At 47.8% G+C, this 23,019-nt stretch overlaps 1 protein-coding gene across 1 annotated transcript in view; it reads left to right on the forward strand.

The window, feature by feature from the left end:
- The window catches only part of LOC121847663 (kinesin-associated protein 3-like), a 64,914-nt gene that overhangs the window by 33,061 nt on the left and 8,834 nt on the right, over positions 1-23,019 (forward strand). The window contains exons 7-13 of the mRNA XM_042329613.1: positions 4,086-4,186; positions 5,715-5,823; positions 6,268-6,380; positions 6,590-6,755; positions 8,445-8,612; positions 16,640-16,738; positions 17,011-17,096. Coding sequence (XP_042185547.1) covers positions 4,086-4,186; positions 5,715-5,823; positions 6,268-6,380; positions 6,590-6,755; positions 8,445-8,612; positions 16,640-16,738; positions 17,011-17,096 — 842 coding nt within the window. The remainder of the gene's footprint in view (positions 1-4,085; positions 4,187-5,714; positions 5,824-6,267; positions 6,381-6,589; positions 6,756-8,444; positions 8,613-16,639; positions 16,739-17,010; positions 17,097-23,019) is intronic.

Here is a 23,019-nt window from a genome sequence, read left to right on the forward strand (position 1 = left end):
TTATTATTATTTGACCCTGCTGGTCATCTATGAATGTTTGAACATCTTGGTCATGTTCTGTTATAATCTCCACCAGGCACAGCCAGAAGAGGACTGGCCACCCCTCATAGCCTGGTTCCTCTCTAGGTTTCTTCCTAGGTTTTGGCCTTTCTAGGGAGTTTTTCCTAGCCACCGTGCTTCTACATCTGCATTGTTTGCTGTTTGAGGTTTTAGACTGGGTTTCTGTACAGCTGATGAAAAAAGGGGTTTATAAATACATTTGATTGATTGAATTTGGTGTTTGTTCCGTTTTGTGAATTCTTGGTTGGTGACATCACAACCATAAAGGGTAATGGGTTCTGTAACTGATTTAAGTACTTTTAGCCAGATCCTAATTGGTATGTTGAATTTGATGTTCCTTTTGATGGCATGGAAGGCCCTTCTTGGTCTCTCAGATAGTTCACAGCTTTGTGGAAGTTACCTGTGGTGATGTTTAGGCAGAGGTATGTATAGTTACCTGTGGTGATGTTTAGGCCAAGGTATGTATAGTTACCTGTGGTGCTGATGTTTAGGCAGAGGTATGTATAGTTACCTGTGGTGCTGATGTTTAGGCCGAGGTATGTATAGTTACCTGTGCTGATGTTTAGGCAGAGGTATGTATAGTTACCTGTGGTGATGTTTAGGCCGAGGTATGTATAGTTACCTGTGGTGCTGATGTTTAGGCAGAGGTATGTATAGTTACCTGTGCTGATGTTTAGGCAGAGGTATGTATAGTTACCTGTGGTGATGTTTAGGCCGAGGTATGTATAGTTACCTGTGGTGATGTTTAGGCAGAGGTATGTATGGTTACCTGTGGTGATGTTTAGGCCAAGGTATGTATAGTTACCTGTGGTGCTGATGTTTAGGCCGAGGTATGTATAGTTACCTGTGGTGATGTTTAGGCCAAGGTATGTATAGTTACCTGTGGTGATGTTTAGGCAGAGGTATGTATAGTTACCTGTGCTGATGTTTAGGCAGAGGTATGTATAGTTACCTGTGCTGATGTTTAGGCCGAGGTATGTATAGTTACCTGTGGTGCCGATGTTTAGGCAGAGGTATGTATAGTTACCTGTGGTGCCGATGTTTAGGCAGAGGTATGTATAGTTACCTGTGGTGCCGATGTTTAGGCAGAGGTATGTATAGTTACCTGTGCTGATGTTCAGGCAGAGGTATGTATAGTTACCTGTGGTGCCGATGTTTAGGCAGAGGTATGTATAGTTACCTGTGGTGCCGATGTTTAGGCAGAGGTATGTATAGTTACCTGTGGTGCTGATGTTCAGGCAGAGGTATGTATGGTTACCGGTGGTGCCGATGTTTAGGCAGAGGTATGTATAGTTACCTGTGGTGCTGATGTTTAGGCCGAGGTATGTATAGTTACCTGTGGTGCTGATGTTCAGGCAGAGGTATGTATAGTTACCGGTGGTGTCGATGTTTAGGCAGAGGTATGTATAGTTACCTGTGGTGCTGATGTTTAGGCAGAGGTATGTATAGTTACCTGTGGTGCCGATGTTTAGGCAGAGGTATGTATAGTTACCTGTGCTGATGTTCAGGCAGAGGTATGTATAGTTACCTGTGGTGCCGATGTTTAGGCAGAGGTATGTATAGTTACCTGTGGTGCCGATGTTTAGGCAGAGGTATGTATAGTTACCTGTGGTGCTGATGTTCAGGCAGAGGTATGTATGGTTACCGGTGGTGCCGATGTTTAGGCAGAGGTATGTATAGTTACCTGTGGTGCTGATGTTTAGGCCGAGGTATGTATAGTTACCTGTGGTGCTGATGTTCAGGCAGAGGTATGTATAGTTACCGGTGGTGTCGATGTTTAGGCAGAGGTATGTATAGTTACCTGTGGTGCTGATGTTTAGGCCGAGGTATGTATAGTTACCTGTGGTGCTGATGTTTAGGCCGAGGTATGTATAGTTACCTGTGGTGATGTTTAGGCCGAGGTATGTATAGTTACCTGTGGTGCTGATGTTCAGGCAGAGGTATGTATGGTTACCGGTGGTGCCGATGTTTAGGCAGAGGTATGTATAGTTACCTGTGCTGATGTTCAGGCGGAGGTATGTATAGTTTGTTGTGTGCTCTGGGGTAACGGTGGCTAGGTGGAATTTGTATTTGTGGTCCTGGGAACTGGACCTTTTTTGGAACACCATTATTTTTTTGTCTTACTGAGATTTACTGTCAGGGCCCAGGTCTGTCAGGGCCCAGGTCTGTCTGGGCCCAGGTCTGACAGAATCTGTGCAGAAGATCTAGATGCTGCTGTAGACCCTTTGACTTGACCGTTCTGGTGCCAATTCATTGATATAAATGTTGAAAAGTTTAAGAATTAGCCATTTGAATTTGTGGTTTAGTATACCATCAACACCACAGGCTTTTTTGGGTTGAAGGGTTTGTATTTTGTTCTGTAGTTCATCCAATGTAATTGGAGAATCCAGTGGGTTCTGCTAGTCTTTAACACCTCATTAGGGTATGTGGGACGGTAGCGTCCCACCTCGTCAACAGCCAGTGAAACTGCAGGGCGCCAAAATTCAAAACAACAGAAATCCCATAATTAAAATTCCTCAAACATACAAGTATTTTACACCATTTTAAAGATACACTTGTTGTAAATCTAGCCACAGTGTCCGATATCAAAAAGGCTTTAAGACGAAAGCAAACCAAACGATTATGTTAGGTCAGAGCCAAGTCACAGAAAAACACAGCCATTTTTCCAGCAAAAGAGAGGAGTCAAAAAAGCAGAAATAGAGATAAAATGAATCACTGATGTTACACAATAAATGTTTGATTTGTTCGATAAAGTCCATCATTTATGTCCAAATACCTCCTTTTTGTTTGCGCGTTTACTACATAATCCAAACTCACGAGGTGCAGGCAAGTCCAGGCGAAAGTTCAGACGAAAAGTTATATTATAGTTTGTAGAAACATGTCAAACTAAGTATAGAATCAATCTTTAGGATGTTTTTATCATAAATCTTCAATAATGTTCCAACCCGGAGAATTCCTTTGTCTTTAGAAATGCAATGGAACCCAAGCTGACTCTCATATGATCAGCTCATGCCACCCTGGCAGACCTCTGACTCATTCAGCTCCCATTCCCCCCTCCTTCACAGTAGAAGCATCAAGCAAGTTTCTAAAGACTGTTGACATCTAGTAGAAGCCTTAGGAAGTGCAATATGACCCCATAGACACTGTATATTCGATAGGCAATGACTTGGAAAAACGACCAACCTCAGATTTCCCACTACCTGGTTGGATTCTTTCTCAGGTTTTCGCCTGCCATATGAGTTCTGTTATACTCACAGACATCATTGAAACAGTTTTAGAAACTTCAGAGTGTTTTCTATCCAAATGTACGAATGATATGCATATTCTAGCTTTTATGGCTGAGTAGCAGGCAGTTTAATTTGGGCACGCTTTTCATCCAAAATTCCCAATGCTGCCCTCTGCCCTCGAAGTAAATAGCTGGGCCAGTAACCAAAAGATTGTTGGTTCAAATCTCCGAGCCAACTAGATGAAAAGTCTGCCGATGTGCCCTTGAGCAAGGCACTTAACCCTAATTGCTCCTGTAAGTCTCTCTGGAGAAGAGCGTCTGCTAAATGACAAACAAGTAAAGATGTCCGAAAAGATTGGAGAAGTGGTTTATCCATACATCTCCGTTTTGGATAGACAACTCTTTGTTTCGTTGTTTGTTTTAGTGTGTTCCAATTCTCCCAGAAGTGGTTAGTCTATGGATTATTCAATTACATTGAGCTGATTTCTGACGTGCTGTTCCTTCTTTTCCCGTAGTGTATTTCTGAATTGTTTTAGTGATTCACCATAGTGTAGGCGTAGACTCAGGTTTTCTGGGTCTCTATGCTTTTAGGTTGGATAGGTTTCTCAATTTCTCTCTCACTTGCTCTCTATCTCTGTTCTCTCTTCCTCTCTCTCATTCTACTGGCGTACCTACCATATCAATCTATCTGGTTGTAATGTATCAGATTTGAGCTGGTTTAATGTGTAGTAATGTGTAGTAATGTGTAGTAATGTGTAGTAATGTGTAGTAATGTGTAGTAATGTGTTCCTTCTGTCAGGTGACGAGAACCACAAGCAGATGGCCATGTGTATCCTGTACCACATCAGTGTTGATGACAGGTTCAAGTCCATGTTCGCCTACACCGACTGCATCCCACAGGTAACAGTACAACACCTGATCCTAGATCAGCACCCACAACAGTGTTATTTGTCATGTCGAATACAACAAACAACAACCTTACGGTGAAATGAAAAGCTTACAAACCCTTAACCAACGATGCAGTTTTAAGAAAAATACCCCCCAAAAACAAGTAACAAATAATTAAAGAGAAATAACAATAGTGAAGCTATATACAGGAGGTACTGGTAGGTTGAGGTAATTGATGTAATATGGACAATATGTACGTAGGTAGAGTTATTAAAGTGACTAGATAATAACAGAGAGTAGCAGCAGCGTAAAGGGGAGGGGGGGTCAAGGCAAATAGTCTGGTAGCCGTTTGATGAGATGTTCAGGATTCTTATGGTTTGGGGGTAGAAGCTGTTTAGAAGCCTCTTGGACATAGACTTGACGCTCCGGTACCACTTGCCGTGCGGTATGTGTAAACATGTATATATGGCCCAGCTGTAAAAGAGACCTTGGTCTCAGTCTGTTCCTTGTTGAAATGAAGGTATAATGTTAGTTTGTTGGTGATGTGGACGCCAAGGAACTTGAAGCTCTCAACCTGCTCCACTGCAGCCCCGTCGATGATAATGGGGGCGTGCTTGGCCCTCCTTTTCCTGTAGTCCACAATCAGCTCCTTAGTCTTGCTCACATGAAGGGAGAGGTTGTTGTCATGGCACCACACTGCCAGGTCTCTGACCTCCTCCTCATAGGCTGTATCATCGTTGTCGGTGATCAGGCCTACCACCGTTGTGTCATCGGCAAACTTAATGATGGTGTTGGAGTTGTGCCTGGCAGTGCAGTCATGAGTGAACAGGGAGTACAGGAGGGGACTAAGTACACAACCCTGAGGGGCCCCAGTGTTGAGGATCAGCGTGGCGGATGTGTTGCTACCTACCCTTACCACCTGGGGAGGCCCGTCAGGAAGTCCAGGATCCAGTTGCAGAGGGAGGTGTTTAGTCCCAGAGTCCTCAGCTTAGTGATGAACTTCGTGGGCACTATGGTGTTGAAGGCTGAGCTGTAGTCAATGAACAGCATTCTCACATAGGTGTTCCTTTTGTCCAGGTGGGAAAGGGCAGTGTGGAGTACAATAGAGATAATCTGTGAATCTTTTGGGGTGGTATACAAATTGGAGTGGGTCTAGGGTTTCTGGTGTTGATTTTGATTTATTATTATTTTTAAGTGGCCTTTTATTGTCCCCGGCACAAGGTGTACCTGTGTAATGATCATGCTGTTTAATCAGATTCTTGATATGTCACACCTGTCAGGTGGATGGATTATCTTGGCAAAGGAGAAGTGCTCACGAACATGGATGTAAACAAATGTGTACACAGAATGACAGGGATGTAAACAAATTTGTGCACCAAATTAGATAGAAATAAGCTTTTTTTGTGCGTCAAGAAAATGTCTGGTGTCTTTTATTTCAACTCATGAAACATGGGACCAACACTTTACATGTTGTGTTTATATTTTTTTCAGTGTATCTATTGCTAACATGCTAACTTAGTGCTCTGTGTTGACTCACCAGTTGATGAAGATGTTGTTTGAGCACGGTGAGGAGAGGATCGATGCTGAGCTCATCTCCTTCTGTATCAACCTGGCAGCTAACAAGAAGAACGCTCAGCTCATCTGTGAAGGTAGGGAAGACCACTGTAAGTTATACAGCTCATCTGTGAAGGTAGGGAGGTCCACTATGAGTTATACAGCTCATCTGTGAAGGTAGAGAGGACCAATATCAGTTATACAGCTCATCTGTGAAGGTAGGGAGGTCCACTATCAGTTATACAGCTCATCTGTGAAGGTAGGGAGGACCACTATCAGTTATACAGCTCATCTGTGAAGGTAGGGAGGTCCACTATGAGTTATACAGCTCACCTGTGAAGGTAGGGAGGACCACTATCAGTTATACAGCTCATCTGTGAAGGTACAGACCACATATGTATCAGAGATGGTCTGGTGATCTAAGAACAATAGAAATATGTCCAAGACTCATTGTCACCTTCCATGTGTCATAAATTAATTCATTTGTATAAATATTTCACAGGCTGTTGAATAAGTAATGAATGCTTCCCTTCCCTCAGGTAATGGTCTGAAGATGTTGATGAAGAGAGCTCTGAAGCTGAAGGATCCTTTACTTATGAAGATGATACGAAACATCTCTCAACACGACGGACCACCCAAACACCTCTTCATCGTTAGTACTAAATTCATGTTGGATTTGAATGACTTGATCAAGCAGATGTTGTGACTGGATTGGTTGAAAAGACTAATGAAGAACACATTGAAGCTCCCAGCAATGAAGCCATATAAAAGCATCCAGTTCCCATGAGGCAGCAGAGATATTAAGAGACTGTATGAATGAGGTGTTGCTAAGTGACTTACTAACCGAATGGTCTCCTCCAGGACTATGTAGGAGACCTGGCAGCCCAGATCACTCCTGATGAAAATGAAGAGTATGTGATCGAGTGTCTGGGGACCCTGGCTAACCTCACTATCGCTGATCTGGACTGGGAACTGGTGTTGAAGGAGTACAACCTGGTACCTTACTTTAAAGATAGGCTCAAACCAGGTGAGTGAATTCTATAACCACCCTGAGGAAGCGATGCCCACTCATTCCACCACAAAGCCCTCACCTACAGAGAGATGAACCTAGAGAAGAGTACCCTTAGCCAGCTGGTTCTGGGGCTCTGTTCACAAACACAAACAGACCCCACAAAGCCTCAGGACAGCAACACAATTAGACCCAACCAAATTATGAGAAACCAAATAGATAACTATTTAACTCACTGGAAAGAATCAACAAAAAAACTAGAATGCTATTTGGCCCTAAACAAAGAATACACAGTGGCAGAATACCTGACCACTGTGACTGACCCAAACATAAGAACATCCTTAACTATGTACAGACTCAGTGAGCATAGCCTTGCTATTGAGAGAGGCTGCCATTGGCAGACCTGGCTCTCGAGATAAGACAGGATATGTGTCCACTGCCCACAAGAAGAGGTGGCCACTGAGCTGCACTTCCTAACCTCCTGCCAAATGTATGACCACATTAGAAATACATACTTCCCTCAAATCAAATGTATTTATCAAGCCCTTCTTACATCAGCTGATGTCTCAAAGTGCTGTACAGAAACCCAGCCTAAAACCCCAAACAGCAAGCAATGCAGGTGTAGAAGCACAGTGGCTCGGAAAAACTCCCTAGAAAGGCCAGAACCTAGGAAGAAACCTAGAGAGGAACCAGGCTATGTGGGGTGGCCAGTCCTCTTCTGGCTGTGCCGGGTGGAGATTATAACAGAACATGGCCAAGATGTTCAAATGTTCATAGATGACCAGCAGGGTCAGATAATAATAATCACAGTAGTTGTAGAGGATGCAACAGGTCAGCACCTCAGGAGGAAATGTCAGTTGGCTTTTCATAGCCACAGATCACACAGAACCACAAAGAATTTGAAAACAAATCAAACATTTATAAACTCCCATATCTGTTAACCAAACAACATAAATACCAGCTATATTTACCTGTTTATTTATCTTCCCCCACTACATTACTAAAACACCGTCCATAGCTGATTATAACACTCTGGAAATGTCTATCTTTTTGAGATCTTTTTCAGTGCAATATTTACCGTTAGATTCTACATTGTTTTTGTTGATGTTGCTTTGTATCTTCTCACTTTGGTTTGTTTTTTCCCCTTGCTTTGGCCATGTAAATACGTTTCCCGTGCCAATAAAGCCCTTTTCATTTGATTTGAATTGATAGAAAGAGACTCAAACTAGGTAACTACATCACTGAAGAAGAGTGGATTTAGTTTCTGAGAGAATACGGAGGTGTTCTAAAGGTGTTCTAAAGGTGTTCTAAAGGTGTTCTAAAGGTGTTCTAAAGGTGTTCTAAAGGTGTTCTAAAGGTGTTCTAAAGGTGTTCTAAAGGTGTTCTAAAGGTGTTCTAAAGAAACTGTAGTTATGAAAACTAGAAGAACAGGAGTTCACCTTTTGTACCCTCTGACCCCTGTACTCTGTGTGTTGTCATCAGGCTCTCTGACCCCTGACCTCTGTGTGTTATCATCAGGTTCTCTGACCCCTGACCTCTGTTTGTTATCATCAGGTTCTCTGACCCCTTTGTGTGTTATCATCAGGTTCTCTGACCCCTGACCTCTGTTTGTTGTCATTAGGCTCTCTAACCCCTGACACCTGCCCTCTGTGTGTTGTCATCAGGCTCTCTAACCCCTGACCCTTGACCTCTGTGTGTTGTCATCAGGCTCTGCAGAGGATGACCTGATACTAGAGGTGGTGATCATGATCGGGACGGTGTCCATGGACGACAGCTGTGCCGCCATGTTGGCCAAGTCTGGCATCATCCCTGCTATCATAGAACTACTCAACGGTAAGACAGACATCATCCCTGCTATTATAGAACTACTGAATGGTAAGACAAACATCATCCCTGCTATTATAGAACTACTGAATGGTAAGACCTCATCCCTGCTATTATAGAACTACTGAATGGTAAGACCTCATCCCTGCTATTATAGAACTACTGAATGGTAAGACAGACATCATCCCTGCTATCATAGAACTACTGAATGGTAAGACCTCATCCCTGCTATTATAGAACTACTGAATGGTAAGACAGACATCATCCCTGCTATCATAGAACTACTGAATGGTAAGACCTCATCCCTGCTATTATAGAACTACTGAATGGTAAGACATCATCCCTGCTATTATAGAACTACTGAATGGTAAGACAGACATCATCCCTGCTATTATAGAACTACTGAATGGTAAGACAGACATCATCCCTGCTATTCTAAACTACTGAATCATCAGACATCATCCCTGCTATTGTAGAACTACTGAATCATCAGACATCATCCCTGTATTCTAGAACTACTGAATCATCAGACATCATCCCTGCTATTGTAGAACTACTGAATCATCAGACATCATCCCTGCTATTCTAGAACTACTGAATCATCAGACATCATCCCTGCTATTCTAGAACTACTGAATCATCAGACATCATCCCTGCTATTGTAGAACTACTGAATTGTAAGACAGACATCATCCCTGCTATCATAGAACTACTGAATGGTAAGACAGACATCATCCCTGCTATTGTAGAACTACTGAATTGTAAGACATCCTCTCTGCTATTATAGAACTACTGAATGGTAAGACATCATCTCTGTTATTATAGAACTACTGAATGGTAAGACATCATCTCTGCTATTATAGAACTACTGAATTGTAAGACATCATCTCTGTTATTATAGAACTACTGAATGGTAAGACATCATCTCTGTTATTATAGAACTACTGAATGGTAAGACATCATCTCTGTTATTATAGAACTACTGAATGGTAAGACATCATCTCTGTTATTATAGAACTACTGAATGGTAAGACATCATCTCTGTTATTATAGAACTACTGAATGGTAAGACATCATCTCTGTTATTATAGAACTACTGAATGGTAAGACATCATCTCTGTTATTATAGAACTACTGAATGGTAAGACATCATCTCTGTTATTATAGAACTACTGAATGGTGAGGCACCAACTCCATATTAATGCTCATGATGTTCGACGAGCAGGTGTCCACATACTTTTGGTCATGTAGTGTATGTACATATAGGTAGGGATAAAGTGACTAGGCAACAGGATAGATAAGACAGTAACAGCAGTATACTGTAGGTAGGGATAAAGGATAGATAATAGACAGTAACAGCAGTATACTGTAGGTAGGGATAAAGGATAGATAATAGACAGTAACAGCAGTATACTGTAGGTAGGGATAAAGGATAGATAATAGACAGTAACAGCAGTATACTGTAGGTAGGGGTAAAGGATAGATAATAGACAGTAACAGCAGTATACTGTAGGTAGGGGTAAAGGATAGATAATAGACAGTAACAGCAGTATACTGTAGGTAGGGGTAAAGGATAGATAATAGACAGTAACAGCAGTATACTGTAGGTAGGGGTAAAGGATAGGTAATAGACAGTAACAGCTGTGTACTGTAGGTAGGGATAAAGGATAGGTAATAGACAGTAACAGCAGTATACTGTGGGTAGGGATAAAGGATAGATAATAGACAGTAACAGCAGTATACTGTAGGTAGGGGTAAAGGATAGATAATAGCCAGTAACAGCAGTATACTGTAGGTAGGGGTAAAGGATAGATAATAGACAGTAACAGCAGTATACTGTAGGTAGGGGTAAAGGATAGATAATAGACAGTAACAGCAGTATACTGTAGGTAGGGGTAAAGGATAGATAATAGACAGTAACAGCAGTATACTGTAGGTAGGGGTAAAGGATAGGTAATAGACAGTAACAGCTGTGTACTGTAGGTAGGGATAAAGGATAGGTAATAGACAGTAACAGCAGTATACTGTGGGTAGGGATAAAGGATAGATAATAGACAGTAACAGCAGTATACTGTAGGTAGGGGTAAAGGATAGATAATAGACAGTAACAGCATTATACTGTAGGTAGGGGTAAAGGATAGATAATAGACAGTAACAGCAGTATACTGTAGGTAGGGGTAAAGGATAGATAATAGACAGTAACAGCAGTATACTGTAGGTAGGGGTAAAGGATAGATAATAGACAGTAACAGCTGTGTATGTGATGAGTCAAAAGAGTTGGTGCAAAGGGTCATTGCAGATAGTCCGGGTAGCTAAGGATTACCTAACTGTTTATCAGTCTGACGGCTTGGGGGTCGAAGCTGTTCAGGGTCCCGTTGGTTCCAGACTTGGTGCATCGGTGCCACTTGCTGTGCGGTAGCAGAGAGAACAGTCTATGACTTGGGTGGCTGGTGTCTTTGACTATTTTTAAGGCCTTCCTCTGATACCGCCTGGTATAATTCCTTAGTTACAGTGCATTCGGAAAGTATTCAGACCCCATTACTTTTTCCACATTTTGTTACTTTACAGCTAAAATTGATTTAAATAAGAAAAGATTCCCAAGAACACAGGGGCCTCCATCATTCTTAAATTGAAGAAATTTGGAACCAGAGCTGACTGCCCAGCCAAAGAAACCTGGCATGGTCCTTACGGTGAAGCATGGTGGCGGCATCATCATGCTGTGAGGATGTTTTTCAGCGCCAGGGACTGGGAGACTAGTCTGGATCGAGGGAAAGATGAATGGAGCAAAATACAGAGAGATCCTTGATGAAAACCCGCTCCAGAGCACTCAGGACCTTAGACTGGGGTGAAGGTTCACCTTCTAACAGGACAACAACCCTAAGCACACAGCCAAGACAATGGAAGAGTGGCTTCGGGACAAGTCTCTGAATGTCCTTGAGTTGCCCAGCCAGAGCCCGGACTTGAACCCTATCGAACATCTCTGGAGAGACCTGAAAATAGCTGTGCACCGACGCTCCCCATCCAACTTGGTGTGCCAAGCTTGTAGCGTCATACCCAAGAAGACTTGAGGCAGTAATCGCTGCCAAAGATGCTTCAACAAAGTACAGAGTAAAGGGTCTGAATTATGTCATATTTGTGATATTTCAGTTTTGTATTTTTAATAAATGTGCAAACATTTCTAAAAACCTGTTTTTGCTTTGTCCTTATGGGGTATTGTGATGTCATTATGGGGTATTGTGATGTCCTTATGGGGTATTGTGATGTCATTATGGGGTATTGTGATGTCATTATGGGGTATTGTGATGGGGGCGGGGAGTGGGGGGTGGGGACTATTTAATGCATTTTAGAATATGGCTGTCACGTAGCAAAACGTGTAAAAAGTCAAGGGGTCTGAATACTTTCTGAATGCACCGTGAACACCGAGGAATTTGAAGCTCTCGATCTGCTCCACTACAGACCCGTTGACGTGAACGGGTGGCATGCTCGGCCCTCTGTTTCCTGTAGTCCACCATCAGCTCCTTTTTGTCTTGCTCACGTTAAGAGAGATGTTCTCCTGGCACCACGCTGCCAGGTCTCTGACCTCCTCTCTATAGGCCGTCTCATCATCGTCAGGGGTCAGGCCTACCACCAGGTCTCTGACCTCCTCTCTATAGGCCGTCTCATCATCGTCAGGGGTCAGGCCTACCACCAGGTCTCTGACCTCCTCTCTATAGGCCGTCTCATCATCGTCAGGGGTCAGGCCTACCACCAGGTCTCTGACCTCCTCTCTATAGGCCGTCTCATCATCGTCAGGGGTCAGGCCTACCACCAGGTCTCTGACCTCCTCTCTATAGGCCGTCTCATCATCGTCAGGGGTCAGGCCTACCACCAGGTCTCTGACCTCCTCTCTATAGGCCGTCTCATCATCGTCAGGGGTCAGGCCTACCACCAGGTCTCTGACCTCCTCCCTATAGGCCGTCTCATCATCGTCAGGGGTCAGGCCTACCACCAGGTCTCTGACCTCCTCTCTATAGGCCGTCTCATCATCGTCTGGGGTCAGGCCTACCACCAGGTCTCTGACCTCCTCTCTATAGGCCGTCTCATCATCGTCAGGGGTCAGGCCTACCACCAGGTCTCTGACCTCTCTATAGGCCGTCTCATCATCGTCAGGGGTCAGGCCTACCACCAGGTCTCTGACCTCCTCCCTATAGGCCGTCTCATCATCGTCAGGGGTCAGGCCTACCACCAGGTCTCGGACCTCCTCTCTATAGGCCGTCTCATCATCGTCAGGGGTCAGGCCTACCACCAGGTCTCTGACCTCCTCTCTATAGGCCGTCTCATCATCGTCAGGGGTCAGGCCTACCACCAGGTCTCTGACCTCCTCTCTATAGGCCGTCTCATCATCGTCAGGGGTCAGGCCTACCACCAGGTCTCTGACCTCCTCTCTATAGGCCGTCTCATCATCGTCAGGGGTCAGGCCTACCACCAGGTCTCTGACCTCCTCTCTATAGGCCGTCTCATCATCGTCAGGGGTCAGGCCTACCACCAGGTCTCTGACCTCCTCTCTATAGGCCGTCTCATCATCGTCAGGGGTCAGGCCTACCACCAGGTCTCTGACCTCCTCTCTATAGGCCGTCTCATCATCGTCAGGGGTCAGGCCTACCACCAGGTCTCTGACCTCCTCCCTATAGGCCGTCTCATCATCGTCAGGGGTCAGGCCTACCACCAGGTCTCTGACCTCTCTATAGGCCGTCTCATCATCGTCAGGGGTCAGGCCTACCACCAGGTCTCTGACCTCCTCTCTATAGGCCGTCTCATCATCGTCAGGGGTCAGGCCTACCACCAGGTCTCTGACCTCTCTATAGGCCGTCTCATCATCGTCAGGGGTCAGGCCTACCACCAGGTCTCTGACCTCCCTATAGGCCGTCTCATCATCGTCAGGGGTCAGGCCTACCACCAGGTCTCTGACCTCCTCTCTATAGGCCGTCTCATCATCGTCAGGGGTCAGGCGTTCCACCGGAGTCAGCAAACTTAATGATGCCGTTGAAGTCGCGCTGCATGGGTGAACAGGAAGTACAGGAAGGGACTAAGCATGCACCCCTCCGTGTTTAATACAGGGTACTGTGTTTAATAGTCACATGTACAGGGTACTGTGTTTAATAGTCACATGTACTGTGTTTAATAGTCACATGGGTACAGTCCATAGGGGGAGCAGGTAGCTGTCTAGTGGTGGCTGTTCAGCAGCCTGATGGTCTGAGGGTAGAAACTATTGGCCAGTCTTACAGTTTTTGCCATGATGCTCCCATACTGCCCCCATCTGGGTGATTTAAGCAGGGAGAACAGGGCGTGGCTGGGGTCCATGATGCTCCCATACTGCCCCCGTCTGGGTGATTGAAGCGGGGAGAACAGGGCGTGGCTGGGGTCCATGATGCTCCCATACTACCCCCGTCTGAGTGATTGAAGCCGGGGAGAACAGGGCGTGGTTCGGGTGGCTGGGGTCCATGATGATGTTCTTGGCCTTCCTGAGACACCTGGTGGTGTAGGTGTCCTGTAGGGCAGGCAGTGAGCACCAAACGGTGCGTTCAGCTGCACGTATCACACTCTGTAGTGCCTTGCAGTCAGTGGCGGTGGAGTTGCCGTACCAGGCTGTGATGCAGCCTGACAGAATGTTCTCCATGGTGCTCCTGTAGAACACTGTGATGCAGCCTGACAGAATGTTCTCCATGGTGCTCCTGTAGAACACTGTGATGCAGCCTGATAGAATGCTCTCGATGGTGCTCCTGTAGAACACTGTGATGCAGCCTGACAGAATGCTCTCCATGGTGCTCCTGTAGAACACTGTGATGCAGCCTGACAGAATGCTCTCCATGGTGCTCCTGTAGAACACTGTGATGCAGCCTGACAGAATGCTCTCCATGGTGCTCCTGTAGAACACTGTGATGCAGCCTGACAGAATGCTCTCCATGGTGCTCCTGTAGAACACTGTGATGCAGCCTGACAGAATGTTCTCCATGGTGCTCCTGTAGAACACTGTGATGCAGCCTGACAGAATGCTCTCCATGGTGCTCCTGTAGAACACTGTGATGCAGCCTGACAGAATGCTCTCCATGGTGCTCCTGTAGAACACTGTGATGCAGCCTGACAGAATGCTCTCCATGGTGCTCCTGTAGAACACTGTGATGCAGCCTGACAGAATGCTCTCCATGGTGCTCCTGTAGAACACTGTGATGCAGCCTGACAGAATGCTCTCGATGGTGCTTCTGTAGAACACTGTGATGCAGCCTGACATAATGCTCTCCATGGTGCTCCTGTAGAACACTGTGATGCAGCCTGACAGAATGCTCTCGATGGTGCTTCTGTAGAACACTGTGATGCAGCCTGACAGAATGCTCTCCATGGTGCTCCTGTAGAACACTGTGATGCAGCCTGACAGAATGCTCTCCATGGTGCTCCTGTAGAACACTGTGATGCAGCCTGACAGAATGTTCTCCATGGTGCTCCTGTAGAACACTGTGATGCAGCCTGACAGAATGCTCTCCATGGTGCTCCTGTAGAACACTGTGATGCAGCCTGACAGAATGCTCTCCATGGTGCTTCTGTAGAACACTGTGATGCAGCCTGACATAATGCTCTCCATGGTGCTCCTGTAGAACACTGTGATGCAGCCTGACATAATGCTCTCCATGGTGCTCCTGTAGAACACTGTGATGCAGCCTGACAGAATGCTCTCGATGGTGCTTCTGTAGAACACTGTGAGGGCCCTCGGGGACGGGACAGATTTCTTCAGCATCCTGAAGTTGAAGTTGTGCCTTCTTCACCACAGTGTTCATGCGGTTAGACCATTTCAACTTCTCTGGGATGTGTCTGCCAAGGAATTTAAGTTATTGACCGTCTTCACAGTTGATGAGAATGGGGACGTGTCCAGCCTGGTTCCTCATGAAGTCCACAATCGGCTCCTTTGTTTTGCTAACGAGAGAGAGGTTGTTTACCTGGCACGACGCCATCAGAGTGCTGTTTCATCATTGTTGGTAACTAGGTCTGTCGTGTCGTCAGTGAACTTGACATTGGAGTTGGAACTGTGTGAGGCCAGTCAGTCATGGGTATACAGGGAGTACAGGAAGGGACTGAGGACGCACCCTTGTGGGGTCCCCGTGTTGAGAATCAGTGTCGAGGATGTAATGTTGTCTACCTTCACCTGTGGTCGGCCCATCAGGAAGTCCAGGACCCAGTTGCAGAGGGAGGAGTTCAGACCCAGGGCTGTGAGATTTGTAATGAGCTGATAGGACACTATGGTATTTAAGGTCCAGCTGTAGTCAATGAACAGCATCCTCACATATGCTTTCCTTTTGTCCAGGTGAGTGAGGGCAGTGTGCAGTGCCGTGGCGATTGCGTTGTCGTGGATCTGTCAGGGCGGTAGGAGAATTGAAGAGGGTGCAGTGTGTCGAGGAGTTGATATGGGCTTTGACTTGATGAGACCTGGATCAGAACCAATATGACAGGGCTTCTTATTGAACTGATGAGACCTGGATCAGAACCAATATGACAGGGCTTCTTATTGAACTGATGAGACCCGGATCAGAACCAATATGACAGGGCTTCTTATTGAACTGATGAGACCCGGATCAGAACCAATATGACAGGGCTTCTTATTGAACTGATGAGACCCGGATCAGAACCAATATGACAGGGCTTCTTATTGAACTGATGAGACCCGGATCAGAACCAATATGACAGGGCTTCTTATTGAACTGATGAGACCTTCATCAGAACCAATATGACAGGGCTTCTTATTGAACTGATGAGACCTTCATCAGAACCAATATGACAGGGCTTCTTATTGAACTGATGGAGAAGTGGAGCGGCTATCCGTATCTTTTCAGACGATTCGGAAACGATACCCTTTCCGGCGAAATACAGACCTCTCACAACATTGCTCATCCTCATACATAACAAACCCTTCATACTGTGCATGTGGCTGTAAAAACAATGATCTGAACGATGTTAAAGGTTGATCTGTGGTGGAGTTTTAGATATCAGGTTTGGTTTCCCTTCTTGACGAAGCCACTCTGTGTGTCTAAGATGGCTGTTTCTCCCTGCAGCCCAACAGGAGGACGATGAGTTTGTGTGTCAGATCGTCTATGTGTTTTACCAGATGGTGTTTCACCAGGCTACCAGGGAGGTCATCATTAAAGAGACACGTATCCTTCCTACCCACAATGCACTGCTTCTTACGTTTAAAACATGTTGATGCATAGTTAATTTTGTGTGAAAGCGTGAAATATAATTTTTCAGTTTTAACTATTAAAGCCCATTATTCTCTGAATGTTCTTCCTCATCATCATCATCATCATCATCATCCTCCTCCTCCTCCTCCTATGAAAAACCACTTCATTACTGTACGTTGGCTGTTTGGGCCTTGAACCAGCGACCTCAGACTTCCCAGAGCTGTAACCCTTAACCCTCATCTCAGAGGCTCCGGCGTACCTTATCGACCTGATGCACGACAAGAATGCTGAGATACGCAAGGTCTGTGACAACACTCTGGACATAATCGCTGTAAGTAACAGACTATTACTGAATGAAACCCTATAACAGAGGTAGAAACACACGCCACTACTGGAACTGAGGGGTATCCTCCTGTAACCCCAGTCTCTCTGAGGGGTATCCTCCTGTGTAACCCAGTCTCTCTGAGGGGTATCCTCCTGTAACCCCAGTCTCTCTGAGGGGTATCCTCCTGTAACCCCAGTCTCTCTGAGGGGTATCCTCCTGTGTAACCCAGTCTCTCGTGAGGGGTATCCTCCTGTAACCCCAGTCTCTCTGAGGGGTATCCTCCTGTGTGTAACCCCAGTCTCTCTGAGGGGTATCCTCCTGTAACCCCAGTCTCTCTGAGGGGTATCCTCCTGTAACCCCAGTCTCTCTGAGGGGTATCCTCCTGTAACCCCAGTCTCTCTGAGGGGTATCCTCCTGTAACCCCAGTCTCTCTGAGGGTATCCTTCTGTAACCCCAGTCTCTCTGAGGGGTATCCTCCTGTAACCCCAGTCTCTCTGAGTGGTATCCTCCTGTAACCTCAGTCTCTCTGAGGGGTATCCTCCTGTAACCCCAGTCTCTCTGAGGGTTATCCTCCTGTGTAACCCAGTCTCTCTGAGGGGTATCCTCCTGTAACCCCAGTCTCTCTGAGGGGTATCCTCCTGTGTAACCCAGTCTCTCTGAGGGGTATCCTCCTGTGTAACCCAGTCTCTCTGAGGGTTATCCTCCTGTGTAACCCAGTCTCTCTGAGGGGTATCCTCCTGTAACCCCAGTCTCTCTGAGGGGTATCCTCCTGTGTAACCCAGTCTCTCTGAGGGGTATCGTCCTGTGTAACCCCAGTCTCTCTGAGGGGTATCCTCCTGTGTAACCCAGTCTCTCTGAGGGGTATCCTCCTGTAACCCCAGTCTCTGAGGGGTATCCTCCTGTGTGTAGCCCCAGTCTCTCTGAGGGGTATCCTCCTGTGTAGCCCCAGTCTCTCTGAGGGGTATCCTCCTGTATCCCAGTCTCTCTGAGGGGTATCCTCCTGTGTAACCCAGTCTCTCTGAGGGGTATCCTCCTGTGTAACCCCAGTCTCTCTGAGGGGTATCCTCCTGTGTAACCCCAGTCTCTCTGAGGGGTATCCTCCTGTGTAACCCCAGTCTCTCTGAGGGGTATCCTCCTGTAACCCCAGTCTCTCTGAGGGGTATCCTCCTGTAACCCCAGTCTCTCTGAGGGGTATCCTCCTGTAACCCCAGTCTCTCTGAGGGGTATCCTCCTGTAACCTCAGTCTCTCTGAGGGGTATCCTCCTGTGTAACCCCAGTCTCTCTGAGGGGTATCCTCCTGTGTAACCCCAGTCTCTCTGAGGGGTATCCTCCTGTGTAGCCCCAGTCTCTCTGAGGGGTATCCTCCTGTAACCCCAGTCTCTCTGAGGGGTATCCTCCTGTAACCCCAGTCTCTCTGAGGGGTATCCTCCTGTAACCCCAGTCTCTCTGAGGGGTATCCTCCTGTAACCCCAGTCTCTCTGAGGGGAATCCTCCTGTAACCCCAGTCTCTCTGAGGGGTATCCTCCTGTGTAGCCCCAGTCTCTCTGAGGGGTATCCTCCTGTAACCCCAGTCTCTCTGAGGGGTATCCTCCTGTGTAACCCAGTCTCTCTGAGGGGTATCCTCCTGTGTAGCCCCAGTCTCTCTGAGGGGTATCCTCCTGTAACCCCAGTCTCTCTGAGGGGTATCCTCCTGTATCCCAGTCTCTCTGAGGGGTATCCTCCTGTGTAACCCAGTCTCTCTGAGGGGTTTCCTCCTGTAACCCCAGTCTCTCTGAGGGGTATCCTCCTGTGTAACCCAGTCTCTCTGAGGGGTATCCTCCTGTAACCCCAATCTCTCTGAGGGGTATCCTCCTGTGTTTAACCCCAGTCTCTCTGAGGGTTATCCTCCTGTAACCCCAGTCTCTCTGAGGGGTATCCTCCTGTGTGTAGCCCCAGTCTCTCTGAGGGGTATCCTCCTGTGTAGCCCCAGTCTCTCTGAGGGGTATCCTCCTGTATCCCAGTCTCTCTGAGGGGTATCCTCCTGTGTAACCCAGTCTCTCTGAGGGGTATCCTCCTGTGTAACCCCAGTCTCTCTGAGGGGTATCCTCCTGTGTAACCCCAGTCTCTCTGAGGGGTATCCTTCTGTGTAACCCCAGTCTCTCTGAGGGGTATCCTGCTGTAACCCCAGTCTCTCTGAGGGGTATCCTCCTGTAACCCCAGTCTCTCTGAGGGGTATCCTCCTGTAACCCCAATCTCTCTGAGGGGTATCCTCCTGTGTAGCCCCAGTCTCTCTGAGGGGTATCCTCCTGTAACCCCAGTCTCTCTGAGGGGTATCCTCCTGTAACCCCAGTCTCTCTGAGGGGTATCCTCCTGTAACCTCAGTCTCTCTGAGGGGTATCCTCCTGTGTAACCCCAGTCTCTCTGAGGGGTATCCTCCTGTGTAACCCCAGTCTCTCTGAGGGGCATCCTCCTGTGTAACCCCAGTCTCTCTGAGGGGTATCCTCCTGTAACCCCAGTCTCTCTGAGGGTTATCCTCCTGTAACCCCAGTCTCTCTGAGGGGTATCCTCCTGTAACCCCAGTCTCTCTGAGGGGTATCCTCCTGTAACCCCAGTCTCTCTGAGGGTATCCTCCTGTAACCCCAGTCTCTCTGAGGGGTATCCTCCTGTGTAACCCAGTCTCTCTGAGGGTTATCCTCCTGTGTAACCCAGTCTCTCTGAGGGGTATCCTCCTGTGTAACCCAGTCTCTCTGAGGGGTATCCTCCTGTAACCCCAGTGTCTCTGAGGGGTATCCTCCTGTGTAACCCAGTCTCTCTGAGGGGTATCCTCCTGTGTAACCCCAGTCTCTCTGAGGGGTATCCTCCTGTGTAACCCCAGTCTCTCTGAGGGGTATTGTCCTGTGTAACCCCAGTCTCTCTGAGGGGTATTCTGCTGTGTAACCCAGTCTCTCTGAGGGGTATCCTCCTGTGTGTAACCCCAGTCTCTCTGAGGGGTATCCCCTGTGTGTAACCCCAGTCTCTCTGAGGGGTATCCTCCTGTGTACCCCAGTATCTCTGAGGGGTATCCTCCTGTAACCCCAGTCTCTCTGAGGGGTATCCTCCTGTAATCCCAGTCTCTCTGAGGGGTATCCTCCTGTGTAACCCCAGTCTCTCTGAGGGGCATCCTCCTGTGTACCCCAATCTCTCTGAGGGGTATCCTCCTGTGTTTAACCCCAGTCTCTCTGAGGGTTATCCTCCTGTGTATACAAGTCTCTCTGAGGGGTATCCTCCTGTAACCCCAGTCTCTCTGAAGGGTATCCTCCTGTAACCCCAGTCTCTCTGAGGGGTATCCTCCTGTAACCCCAGTCTCTCTGAGGGGTATCCTCCTGTGTGTAACCCCAGTCTCTCTGAGGGGTATCCTCCTGTGTACCCCAGTCTCTCTGAGGGGTATCCTCCTGTGTAACCCAGTCTCTCTGAGGGTTATCCTCCTGTGTAACCCAGTCTCTCTGAGGGGTATCCTCCTGTGTAACCCAGTCTCTCTGAGGGGTATCCTCCTGTAACCCCAGTCTCTCTGAGGGGTATCCTCCTGTATCCCAGTCTCTCTGAGGGGTATCCTCCCGTGTAACCCAGTCTCTCTGAGGGTTATCCTCCTGTGTAACCCAGTCTCTCTGAGGGGTATCCTCCTGTAACCCCAGTCTCTCTGAGGGGTATCCTCCTGTGTAACCCAGTCTCTCTGAGGGGTATCATCCTGTAACCCCAGTCTCTCTGAGGGGTATCCTCCTGTGTAACCCAGTCTCTCTGAGTGGTATCATCCTGTAACCCCAGTCTCTCTGAGGGGTATCCTCCTGTGTGTAGCCCCAGTCTCTCTGAGGGGTATCCTCCTGTGTAACCCAGTCTCTCTGAGGGTTATCCTCCTGTGTAGCCCCAGTCTCTCTGAGGGGTATCCTCCTGTGTAAACCCAGTCTCTCTGAGGGGTATCCTCCTGTAACCCCAATCTCTCTGAGGGGTATCCTCCTGTAACCCCAGTCTCTCTGAGGGGTATCCTCCTGTAACCCCAATCTCTCTGAGGGGTATCCTCCTGTGTAGCCCCAGTCTCTCTGAGGGGTATCCTCCTGTAACCCCAGTCTCTCTGAGGGGTATCCTCCTGTAACCCCAGTCTCTCTGAGGGGTATTCTCCTGTGTAACCCCAATCTCTCTGAGGGGTATCCTCCTGTGTAGCCCCAGTCTCTCTGAGGGGTATCCTCCTGTAACCCCAGTCTCTCTGAGGGGTATCCTCCTGTGTAACCCAGTCTCTCTGAGGGGTATCCTCCTGTGTAACCCCAGTCTCTCTGAGGGGTATCCTCCTGTGTAACCCCAGTCTCTCTGAGGGGTATCCTCCTGTGTAGCCCCAGTCTCTCTGAGGGGTATCCTCCTGTAACCCCAGTCTCTCTGAGGGGTATCCTCCTGTAACCCCAGTCTCTCTGAGGGGTATCCTCCTGTAACCCCAGTCTCTCTGAGGGGAATCCTCCTGTAACCCCAGTCTCTCTGAGGGGTATCCTCCTGTGTAGCCCCAGTCTCTCTGAGGGGTATCCTCCTGTAACCCCAGTCTCTCTGAGGGGTATCCTCCTGTGTAACCCAGTCTCTCTGAGGGGTATCCTCCTGTGTAGCCCCAGTCTCTCTGAGGGGTATCCTCCTGTAACCCCAGTCTCTCTGAGGGGTATCCTCCTGTATCCCAGTCTCTCTGAGGGGTATCCTCCTGTGTAACCCAGTCTCTCTGAGGGGTATCCTCCTGTAACCCCAGTCTCTCTGAGGGGTATCCTCCTGTGTAACCCAGTCTCTCTGAGGGGTATCCTCCTGTAACCCCAATCTCTCTGAGGGGTATCCTCCTGTGTTTAACCCCAGTCTCTCTGAGGGTTATCCTCCTGTAACCCCAGTCTCTCTGAGGGGTATCCTCCTGTGTGTAGCCCCAGTCTCTCTGAGGGGTATCCTCCTGTGTAGCCCCAGTCTCTCTGAGGGGTATCCTCCTGTATCCCAGTCTCTCTGAGGGGTATCCTCCTGTGTAACCCAGTCTCTCTGAGGGGTATCCTCCTGTGTAACCCCAGTCTCTCTGAGGGGTATCCTCCTGTGTAACCCCAGTCTCTCTGAGGGGTATCCTCCTGTGTAACCCCAGTCTCTCTGAGGGGTATCCTGCTGTAACCCCAGTCTCTCTGAGGGGTATCCTCCTGTAACCCCAGTCTCTCTGAGGGGTATCCTCCTGTAACCCCAATCTCTCTGAGGGGTATCCTCCTGTGTAGCCCCAGTCTCTCTGAGGGGTATCCTCCTGTAACCCCAGTCTCTCTGAGGGGTATCCTCCTGTAACCCCAGTCTCTCTGAGGGGTATCCTCCTGTAACCTCAGTCTCTCTGAGGGGTATCCTCCTGTGTAACCCCAGTCTCTCTGAGGGGTATCCTCCTGTGTAACCCCAGTCTCTCTGAGGGGTATCCTCCTGTAACCCCAGTCTCTCTGAGGGGAATCCTCCTGTAACCCCAGTCTCTCTGAGGGGTATCCTCCTGTGTAGCCCCAGTCTCTCTGAGGGGTATCCTCCTGTAACCCCAGTCTCTCTGAGGGGTATCCTCCTGTATCCCAGTCTCTCTGAGGGGTATCCTCCTGTGTAACCCAGTCTCTCTGAGGGGCATCCTCCTGTAACCCCAGTCTCTCTGAGGGGTATCCTCCTGTGTGTAGCCCCAGTCTCTCTGAGGGGTATCCTCCTGTGTAACCCCAGTCTCTCTGAGGGGTATCCTCCTGTGTGTAACCCCAGTCTCTCTGAGGGGTATCCTCCTGTAACCTCAGTCTCTCTGAGGGGTATCCTCCTGTGTAACCCAGTCTCTCTGAGGGGTATCCTCCTGTGTAACCCAGTCTCTCTGAGGGGTATCCTCCTGTAATCCCAGTCTCTCTGAGGGGTATCCTCCTGTGTGTAACCCCAGTCTCTCTGAGGGTTATCCTCCTGTAACCCCAGT

The sequence above is a fragment of the Oncorhynchus tshawytscha genome, linkage group LG10 (assembly GCF_018296145.1).
Source record: "Oncorhynchus tshawytscha isolate Ot180627B linkage group LG10, Otsh_v2.0, whole genome shotgun sequence".
Lineage (NCBI taxonomy): Eukaryota > Metazoa > Chordata > Actinopteri > Salmoniformes > Salmonidae > Oncorhynchus > Oncorhynchus tshawytscha.